This window comes from Gouania willdenowi, chromosome 8 (assembly GCF_900634775.1).
Source record: "Gouania willdenowi chromosome 8, fGouWil2.1, whole genome shotgun sequence".
Taxonomy (NCBI): domain Eukaryota; kingdom Metazoa; phylum Chordata; class Actinopteri; order Blenniiformes; family Gobiesocidae; genus Gouania; species Gouania willdenowi.
The window spans coordinates 30,885,776-30,896,568 of NC_041051.1; the positions used below are offsets into that span (position 1 = coordinate 30,885,776).

General features: G+C 38.6%; 1 protein-coding gene across 1 annotated transcript; it reads left to right on the forward strand.

Annotated features, from left to right (window-relative positions):
• Window positions 1-327: 327 nt before the first annotated feature.
• rundc1 (RUN domain containing 1) lies at window positions 328-9,988 on the forward strand. The gene is made up of 5 exons (XM_028456263.1): window positions 328-846; window positions 4,300-4,458; window positions 5,759-5,957; window positions 6,956-7,033; window positions 8,332-9,988. Exons 1-5 carry the CDS (start codon window positions 466-468, stop codon window positions 9,207-9,209), a joined length of 1,695 nt encoding a protein of 564 aa, XP_028312064.1. The 5' UTR covers window positions 328-465; the 3' UTR covers window positions 9,210-9,988.
• The last annotated feature ends 805 nt before the right edge of the window (window positions 9,989-10,793 follow it).

Below are 10,793 nucleotides of genomic sequence, written 5' to 3' on the forward strand. Positions count from 1 at the left end.
TATTATGTTTGTTATTTTCTTACTATTTAAATTTCTGTGATTCAACTGAATAAGTTAATTATAATAAAATTAATTAAGTAAATAAATTATACATAGTGGATGTATCCAATGTATAAGGTTGTGGAAATTAAGTACATTGACATTTAAGAAAGAATGAGAAACAAAACAAATTAGCAAACACAGAACAATAAATATGTACGTATTTTTATATTATTATTATTATTATTATTATTATTATTATTATTATTATTATTATTATATTTTAATTACGTGTAAAGACAGTTACGTCCAGCCTCTGACGTCATTACGTTGAATTACCTTGACGTGTCCACGTTTTGACGTATTATCACAGCTGACCAAAATGGCGGATGCACCTGTTAGTCTGATAATGACCGTATGCGCAGCGTTGTATTAAACCTCCAGGAGCTCTACGGGTGGTTAAAGCAGGGAAAGTAGTGGGTGAACATGTCCACGGACGAGTTGTCAGCCTCGGACAGCGAGGCGGTGTTCGCCGGAACCGGAGAGCGATGGGCTCCGGTGGGCGCCGTGGCGAGTCCCGAGGAGGAGAGCGGAGGTCTGCCGGGGAAAAGACTCTCGTTGTCGTCGAGCGAGGATGGGATGACCGGCCGCCTGCGGAAGCTGGAGGAGGAGCAGGAGCAGCTGAACTCCTCTCTGCTGGCTCTCACCTCGCACTTCGCCCAGGTTCAGTTCAGGCTGAAGCAGATCGTCCACGTCCAGGGCGACGACAGGGATCGGATGCTGGCCGAGCTGGAGGAGTTCGCCTTCAGGGGCTGCCCGCACGTCGTGGGCTGCCGGACCGCGGACCCCACGCTGCTGGAGAACTCGGTGCGTGGTTTGACACTGACACACACAGCCAGGGCAAGCTCAGAAACACATTACAGGGGATTTTACCACAATAACAATGATATCAAATACGTGGTTCACGGGTCTGAACTGCGGCCGTTGGTCTAAGTTTGTGCGGCCCCCAACATAAACATGCAAAACTACCAACAATCCTCCCAAACACACAAAATGACTACAAAAACAAACCAAAATAACACAACAATATACAGAGGTGTAAAAAAAAACTAAAATAGAAGTACTCAACATTTTCCCTATGCTTATATCGCGTCTTAAATTGGTATAAAGAAAAAAAAAAAAAAAATCCTGCAATTTTCTTCAAATTATTTAACAAAATTTCCCCAAAGTACATAAAAATTGACCAAACAAATCTGAAAAATATAAAGTGAAGATCCTGCAGAGACTGATGTGATATCAGTGCCAAACCTTTTTTTTAATATTTAAATATAATTTATTTAAACATGGAAGTGCAAACTAGAGCACAATATTGATTAAATTACTCGTTTTCCTGCCTAAAATTTGCATCTCACTTAAGATAAACAGCTCCGTATTTGAGCACTGATATATCCTACTTAAGTAGAAGTACTGTTAATTGATTGAAATTGTACTCAAGTACAAGTAAGTCATACATAAAATACCCAAGTACAAGTAAAAAGTAGCTCAATTAAATAATACTCAGTAAAAGTTACTAGTTCATTTCACCCCATGTTTATTTTTGGTAATAAATCTTGCCATGGTTCCTTTGCATTTGCAGTAAACATCTCATGTATAAACTTAATGTTTTCCACAAAGGCATCTGTATGAAATAAAAGGTTAGTCAAAATCTACAATTCTTTTTTAAATTAAATAACACCAATGAATTCAATTAAAAATAAAAAAAATTAATTATTAGGTTCTAAGTATAGCTACATTTATGAACTCTAAAACAGTGCCGTGTGGGTAACAACATAATAGTATATATTATAATAATATACAATAACCACAACCTGAACTAGGGCTGCACGATTATGGCCAAAATAGTAATCACAATTGTTTTGATCAATATTGTAATCACAATTATAATCACAATTATTTAACATATTAGGGAAGAATCTGTGTTTTTAATGCACTACTTTAAAACAAACAGTATGTGTACAGTTTACAGTGCCAAATCAACCTTTAAAATTGAATTATAATTTTAAAAAATTTAAAAAAATGACCCCAGGAAGTGAAAATGTACCAAAGGCTAACTGATTAAATCCACTATTACAGCATGCAGAGCCCGTATTTTAAATGTAAATATTGCCGATGATTAGGTTAATTTAATCGTGGCACCCAAAATTGTCATCACGATTAAAATTTGATTAATTGTGCAACCCTAGCCTCAACCATAGAAAGTGGCTGGGTGTTGATCAGAAATGGCACGACTAAGAACATATGGATTATGTTTAATGTGCCTTAAAACAGAAATAGAAAAAATAATCACAAAAATAATTAACTCAGTAATGGATGGGCATAGAAATGTAATTAATTACTTTTTTAAAATGTACTTAAGTACATGTAAAATGACTGATTTTATTTAGAAATATACTCAAAAAACTACAAGTACCTATAAAAGCTACTCAATTACTGTAACGTGAGTATTAGTAATCTGTTACTTTAACCTCTGACAATTTATACAAAACAATAACTGAAATACACAAAAATTACTGTAAGAAAAACACACAAAAAGCTTAAAGCGAAAAAAATACACAAAACGACAACAGAACATACATAAAATGCCTCGAAAAAATTAGCAAAATTATAGAAGAATGCACAAAGTGACTCCATAAATTATTCAAAATAACAGAAAAATATACAAAATGTCTCTAAAATCACCTAAAATGAGAGAAAAATAGACTCCAAAATGACAGAAATAGACAAAAAAACGGTTGTTCTTTCCTTTTAAATTATCAGGGCTCAAAAATGTAATGTCGTTTGGCATCTTTAATGGATATTTTGAGTTCTTTGTGTGGTTTTTCCCTTAGTTTCACTGCATTTAGTTGCTATACGGTTTATTTTTCTGTAAATCAACGTTGAGAATAAAAAGAAAGCATATGTCAAAGCTATTTCTAGGTTGTAAACGTGGGTTAAAATAAATGAAGAGCTGATTGAAACAAAGTGGGAGAATGTTTTAGTCTAAAAAATGGCCTTAAGCAGATTCGTGCCTGTTTATTAGAGGCTTGTGTGCACACAGAACAGCCATTGTTTACCTCACACATACACTGTTACATGTTGTCATGACCTAAAGCACACGAGTCAAACTCAAGGCCCGGGGGTCAAATCCGGCCCTTAAGGGCATCCAGTTCGGCCCACAGTAGGAAGTAAATAAAAAGTTAGAGAAACCATGAAATAGAGCTGCTCAATTATTTTAGTCATAATTAACACTAAAATCAAGTATGTTCACCTTTGCAAAAAACAAAACAAAAACAAACACTTCTTGCATGTGATGTGTCTTCATCATCAAACCCAAAGGCCAGCTTTAGCTTTGAGAGGGGCGGGGCAGGAGCTTGCATGCGCATGCATTAAACAACTCAAAGTTAATATTAATAATTGTGTTTTTCTCGTGTTTGCCAAGATTTATTCATTGTAGATATCCTAAGTCATGAAAGTTTGTTTTATTTAGCAAATAAAACATTTGTAAAAAAATGTTTAAAAAGCTTTTAAATAATTGTTTTTTCTCAATTATGTTATTTTTGTCATCGTTGAGTGTAATAATCAATTTTGTAATCAAATTTTGATTAATTGCACAGCCTTACCATCAATCATTGTGTAAATTACCAACTAATTGAGTTGTAGATATCTCAGCTAGATATCTCCAAAGTAAATTATACACAAAAGCACAGATTAAATGAAACTCCACAATATTAGAAGGGTTTACATGTTCCCTATGCTTATATCACATGATGACAGTCCTTTTTAATCTTAAATTGTAAAAAAAAAAAAAAAATGATTCCAGCAAATTTCTTCAAATTATTTCACAAAAATTCCCCAAATTACATAAAAATTGGCCACAAAATTTAAAAAAAATTAAGTGAAAATCCTGCAGAGACTGAAATGTGTCACTTACTGCTTTAATGTTATCAGTGCCGTACATATTTTATAATTCATATACACGTGATAGTGCAGACTTGAGCACAATAATGATTAAATTACTAATTTTCCTGCCTCAAATCTGTGGCCCACTTAAGATAAACTGCTCCGTATTTGGCCCCTGAACTAAAAGAGTTTGACAGCTTTGGCCTTAAGACTCCTTGAGCATCAGGAAGTGTGTCGAGCTTCACTGACTGAAGGTGTTTTTCTGGATTTTTCTCTCCTGTGGCATGCTTTTCTGCAGGGAGATCTGGTGAGTAGGAATGTGTGTGTTAGAGCTGCTTCCATGTGTTTTGAAACCATTGTTTGTGGTGTTCCTTCGATCAGACGGAGCGGGAGAAGCGGGAGCGTCTGGAGGCGCAGCGGGAAAAACAAAAAGACCTGATTTTCCAGCTGAAGACGCAGCTGGACGATCTGGAGCGCTTCGCCTATCAGGAGGGCAGCTACGACTCGCTGCCACAGTCCGTCGTCATGGAGAGGCAAAAGGTGATGAGTCAGAATCAGATACGCATTAAAATAGCCGCTCACGCACAGCCCTGTGAGTCCTTCCTGGTTCTCAACACTGTCAAACATTTCCCCTCAGAACGCTGCACACCACACTGCCTTTGTTTTAAAGGTATTATCCACTGTTTCTACAAATGTGGCCTAAAACTTTTGAAATGTACTTAAAAAAAACACAATATTTTTGTACCATATTCATTTTATTAACTTTTGAAAATGGGACTACTTTACAGTTTTAGAGCCACATTTGTAAAAACAGTGGAGGATCCTTTTAAGCTTTGGTCTCTTATGCTAAAGAATAAAACTCCCAAGACTTGCACTTCCTCCTCCCTGAACCTCTGGGATCTCGAATGTCTGCAAAGTTGAAATGTTAATTATGGGAATTTTTTGTGGGTTTATTTGTGAGAAAATTGAAGCATTTAGTAAAAAGATTTAGGGAAATGACTGCAATCATGTAACAAGCAGAGCACAAATAGCAAATACTGTGTAAATCAGGAATTTTTTTTAATTTGTGAGGCTGAGATAAGTTGATATAAACTATGTAAACTTTCTGCCGTCAGAAACTTTAGGTCCTAATAACTATTAGTCTTTTATTTTGAAGCTACAGCGTTCAGAAATTTTCACATATATGAACTATAAATAATAGTCGAGGCTTCTTCTGACGATGCATGTGGATTTCTTTTTTTTTTAATTCTACAAAATGACGGCATCCCGCCACTAGATGTCAGTGTTTCCACATCTGCGTCTTACTAAGGCGATTTTCCAAGTGGATTTGAATTTTTTTAAAAATCAAAAGATGATCTGAAAATGTTCCAGAAAAGAAAAAATGATGCAGAAAGAACTCCAAATAATAAAATATTGGAAAACAATTAAATGTTTGCGCCTCAAGGAGAAAAGTTGTAATGTATTCTGAGGCGTTTTCAGTGGTTGAAGTACAATAAACGTCAGCATTTTGACACCAAACACTGAGCTGACTGACTTAAAAAAACATTTGTCGAAGGATTAAAAAGCAAACTGCATTTACAGCGGAATACGTTCAAAAAAGCTTGAGACAAATAATGATGGAGCACATTTGTTTTACCAAAAATGTTATATCTTAATTTACTTAAGAAATTTGATCTTTGATTGGTGGTATAATGTGTTTTTTTTTTAACCTGATAAATGAAAAGAATTAAGGTTATAATACCAAAGAAATAAGCTAACATATATTTTGAAACCCGTGTCGATCCCTAGAGAAATGCTCTCCCTGCGTCTGCATAAACTGACTGTTTGTCACGTGTTCCAGGTCATCATCGATGAGCTGATCACTAAGCTGGACGTGAACCTGAACGAGGACGTGGGGAACCTTTCCCCAGAGGAGCTGAGACAGAGAGTGGACGCCGCCATCGCTCAGATCGTCAACCCGGCGCGAGTCAAAGAGCAGCTGGTGGAGCAGCTCAAGACCCAGATCAGGGACCTGGAGATGTTCATCAACTTCATTCAGGGTGGGTTCCATCTCTGGGCTTTGGTCGTTAATACTGCACCAAAAACACAATACATAACACCGTATTTCTTAGTTTGCTCCTAGTCGCATGATTGGCCACGCCCCTTTACTCATTGCCCCTGCCCCATGTAGAACTAATCTATGCTTTTGAGTTCCTTTTCAGTCTGAGTGGAGGAAGCTCATTCACTGTCTGCAATACGTGGAACACAAAGATTAGATACACAAAAAGACATGACAAATAATATTAAAAAACAGAAAAAAAACTGCAGTATTCCACTAAATGACATCTAAACTACACAAAATAAGTAATAAAATACACAAAATAAGTCTGCAAATACACAAAATAAGTCTGCAAATACATAAAAGTAGTCATGAAACACACAGAAATGGAACTTGAATACACAAATGACAATAAAACATACAAAATGACACAAAAAAAAACCCAAAATGAAGCAAAAACTATACAGAATGAGTCACAAAATACTCAAAATGACACTAAACATCACACCTCAAACACACAAAATGACAACATATAAAAAAATGACAATAAAAACACAGTAAATGACCATAGAAACAAACAAAAATGACAGTAAAAACATACAAAATGACAACAATAACACTAAAAACACACCAACCAATTAAAATGCACAAAATGAGTCCAACCAACACAAATTAGTTCCCCCTCCATCAACATAACATAACTGCATAGACACAAAAAACAACAACTACACAAAAGGACACAAAACAAACACTTAGGGTAGGAATATGAAACGGCTGCTGCACAGACTGTTTACCTTTTCTTCCAGTTAAACAGCTGCATGTTAATGTGCCTTCACTGTAATGTTGGTACATTTAGGAGCAGATCTATTCTTTATACATCTGTAATAACTCACGGTCAGGTTTTATGTTGCTGCCCATAGAAGTTTAAATATATTTCTGGTATCAGAACAGTTAGAAATGATCCATCCTGTGGTAACATTCTGTTTTTTCTTCCTGAAGACGAGGTGGGAAACCCGCTGCTGTCGGATGGAACGCAGCAGCAGCCGCGATCAGCAGCAGCAGGAATGAAGAAGAAAGGTCAGCATGAGCTAAACTTCCACCAAACATGAAATCAACAACTTCCACAGACATTAAAACTCAATTTCCATCCTGTGCAGATGTATTTATTGAGATAAGCTGGATATTTTATTGAAGACTGAAGCAGAAAAACGCATATTTAAGCAAAGCTTTAATGGAATAGGCTTTTGTTTTGCTGTTATTTATTTATTTTATTTTTTTTTTCCCCCAGTGTTAAAGGTGCAGTCCGACTCTGAGATCCCTCTCTCCCCCTCCCTCCCCCGCTGCTCTCTTGCCCTGCCTCCAAACTTTCCAAAGTCCCTCACTCAGAGGAGCTAACAAGCTAACGTTAGTCCGACAGCAACGTCACAGTAATATAACATGCTCTGTTAAAAGCATATTAGCAGCTCTTCTCTCTCTCAATGTGCACACACCTCAGCAGCAGCAGCAACAACACAGTGTCACTTACAGTAGCCACATGGAGGCTGCTGTGCGCACATGAACATGAGTTCTAGTGTAACAATTACAAATCAAACATAATGTAAATCAAGCAGCAGTAATTACCTTTCAAGCAGAAAAGTCACCAATTCCATCTTCTACTCCTCCAGACCATACACTGTAAAAAAGACGGCACTACAGCCCCGGAAAAGGGGTGGGGACTGTGAGCAACAGCTGTCAGACAGTGCATAAAGCACAATTCTGGTTCTGATTGGTTCTTTTTGCTCGGTCGCGGTGCATTCTGGCAGCAGGGGGCGGGGATCAATGCGCCTGTTTTTTTTTTTTTTAACACAAACTACTACTTTGATGTAAAGCTGTCCTTACATAGTGACAGGTTTAGCAAATATGACAAAAAAAAATCACTTTTTTAAGAGTTGCAGACTGCACCTTTAATGCTAATGCTCAGCACAGTCATTGTCATTTTTTAATTTCACTTAGTGATTTTTTTTCTTTTCAAAGAAATATTTTCACGTTTTATGTGATTTTGATAAACTTTATACATTTCATCACAAAATGTGTATTCTATCATTTTGATCTAAATGATATTGGCTCGTTAAATCTTATATGTATTTAATTTAGTTAAAAATATAGAAATAAATGTAAAAAAATTCGCAATGTAAATATTTTCAGTACTTTTTTTTATGACTCAATGATAATATTTGTAAAATATTTCCAGCTTTTTGTTCATGCTTTTGTATTTTGAGGACTTTATTTTGACGTTTTATGAGAAGCAGATGGGCTTTCTGTTTGTAGGAATGTGTAGGAATGTAGACATGTAATACATAGATGTGTACCTTCTCTCTCTCCCTGTGGTCCTGCAGTGGACCCGGAGCAGGCTCGGAGGATGCGTGAGTCGGGGCTGCAGCTGATCCAGAAGGCCATCGCGGTGCTGCAGATCTTCGCTGCGAGTCAGTTCGGTTGTGCCGTGACTCAGGTTCCTCCGAGCATGTGGCCCCAGGATTCCTGCGACCAGGACTACGGACCCCTGCTGCAGCGCCTGGAGGCCGCCGTGGAGAAAGTGCGGGTGCTGGGCTCGCGCAGACACCCGTCCGTGGATCACGTGGTCAGCTACAGCAGCGGCGGTGGTGGCTCCTCCTCCTCGCTGGGGGCCCGCGACGAGCTGACGGCGTTGGTGAGGAAGGACCTGTCGCTGGCACTGAAGGACCTCCTGGCCCACGGACTCTTCTTGCCCTCGCAGACCATGAGCCTGGTGCTGGCCCCCATCTCCTGCCTGCTGCCGTACAGCGCCGGCCCCCAGTCCCTACACCCGTGGGAGCTCTTCGTCAAATACTACCACTCCAAAAACGGGAAGGCCTTCGTGGAGTCTCCGGCCCGGCAGCTGTCGCAGTCCTTCAGCCTGCAGGTGGGCGGGGGCCCAGTGACAGTCACGCCCAAGCAGTCGCTGCTGTGGGCCGTGCACACCGTGCTAAAGGAGCACGGCCGCTACAAGCGGGGGCCGGACTCTGAGCTGAAGGCGCTGGTGTGCATGGCTCTGAACGAGCAGCGCCTGGTGTCCTGGATCAACCTGCTCTGTAAGTCCGGGACCCTGGTGCACACCCACTACCATTCCTGGAGCTACATGGCTCAGACCGGCTTCGAAGGGGCGCTGAGGATCCTCGGCCGCATCAGCCACCTCCGATTCAACCTCCCCGTCGACCTGGCCGTCCGACAGCTGAAAAACATCAAAGACGCTTTCTGAGCATCACCTGATGCTGCTTCACTGAAACTAAACCGTCCTCAGAGCTGTGTGAATGTCCAGGGTTTTCACTCCTTTCCTGATCCTGGTTTCAGGTCAACGTTCCCAATCATATTAGCTGCTATCTCTCACTCTAAAGCTGCAACAGTAGAAGATCACATTTCATTATCTTGATCCTCCAGATCAGAGATGGGCAACTTTTATCACAGAAAAATTTGATTATCTGATCTAAGGGCAGCAGGATAGAATGACCAATCAGAGCATTAATACAGGAAATGCTCGCTTTTCTTGACTTTTATTGTTTTTGTTATCATTTTGGTGTTTTTGCAGTCTCTGTGCATCTCCATCATCCATCTTCTGCCAATTATCTGTAGTCGGGTCACGGGGGCACCATCCTTAGCAGAAGGGGCATATTTTTTGTTCGTTTTTGTGTTTTTATAGTTATTTTGTGTATTTTGTTGTCATGTTCTGCTTATTTTTTGTACTTTTGTGTTTTTGTTGTTTTGATGTGCATATCTTTATTGTTTTTGGGGTCATTTTTTGTGTTTCTGTTGTATTTTTTTGCTTTTCTTTTGTCCTTATTTGTGTTTGTGTCATTTTGTGTATATTCATCATCCATCTTCTGCCGCTTATCTGTAGTCAGGTCGCGGGGAGGCACGTTGTCATTTTTTGTGTTTTAAATCAATATGTGTTTTTTTGGTCCATTTGTGTGTTTTGCTGTCATGTTATGCATACATTTTGTGTATTTTTTCCATTCCTTGTCATTTTAGGTATTTTTTTTGTCCTTTTCTGTGTTTTTGTTGTCATGTTGTGCATATGTTTTTGTCTTTTTGTGAGTTTTGCCCAAATTTTTTCTGTGTTGGAGTCATTTTGTATATTTTGTTGTCATGTTCTGCTTATCTTTTGTACTTTTGTGTTTTTGTTGTCATTTTGTGTGTTCTTGGAGTAATTCTGTGTATTTTTGTTGTTATTTTGTGTGTTTGTAGGTCTGTTGTGTATTTGTATTGGGGCTGCACAAAATTAGTCTGAAAACTACCAGTTGCTCATGTCTGATCTTGATTGCCGTGGGGATGTGATGCATTCACTGTCATGTGCTGCAAAAGGCTGCGTTTGTTCGTTAAAGTATCAGAGGTGATGCTTTCAGGACTATAATCGGGATTATGCTTCCTGTAGGTTGTCAAAAACTCACGAGTGATTGTAGTGTTGAACCGAGGCTCTGGTTAGTTGTGTAGCTGTAAACATGCCTTATACGTTATATACGTTCCCCTGAACAGTGAGCTGTAGCTTTACCTCCTGCACTTTCCAATGAGAAAAGGAGTGAAGTGTGGGAATGTGGGAAAACACAAAGATTATCATTTCACCTGCTCATACATGTTAAATTTACTTTGTGTTTCTTTATTTGTCAGCATTGCCCTTTAAACACGAGCTGTGACCCAAATCCATCAGATATAACGCATACATTTCTGAGTTTATTATCCAGAAACTTTTAACAAAATATTTAAAACATGTAAAAGTGTCCATTATTGTAAATTAGAGGCTGAAAAACACGACTTAATTGAACCTAAAGTTAAAAATTCCTGCCTCATT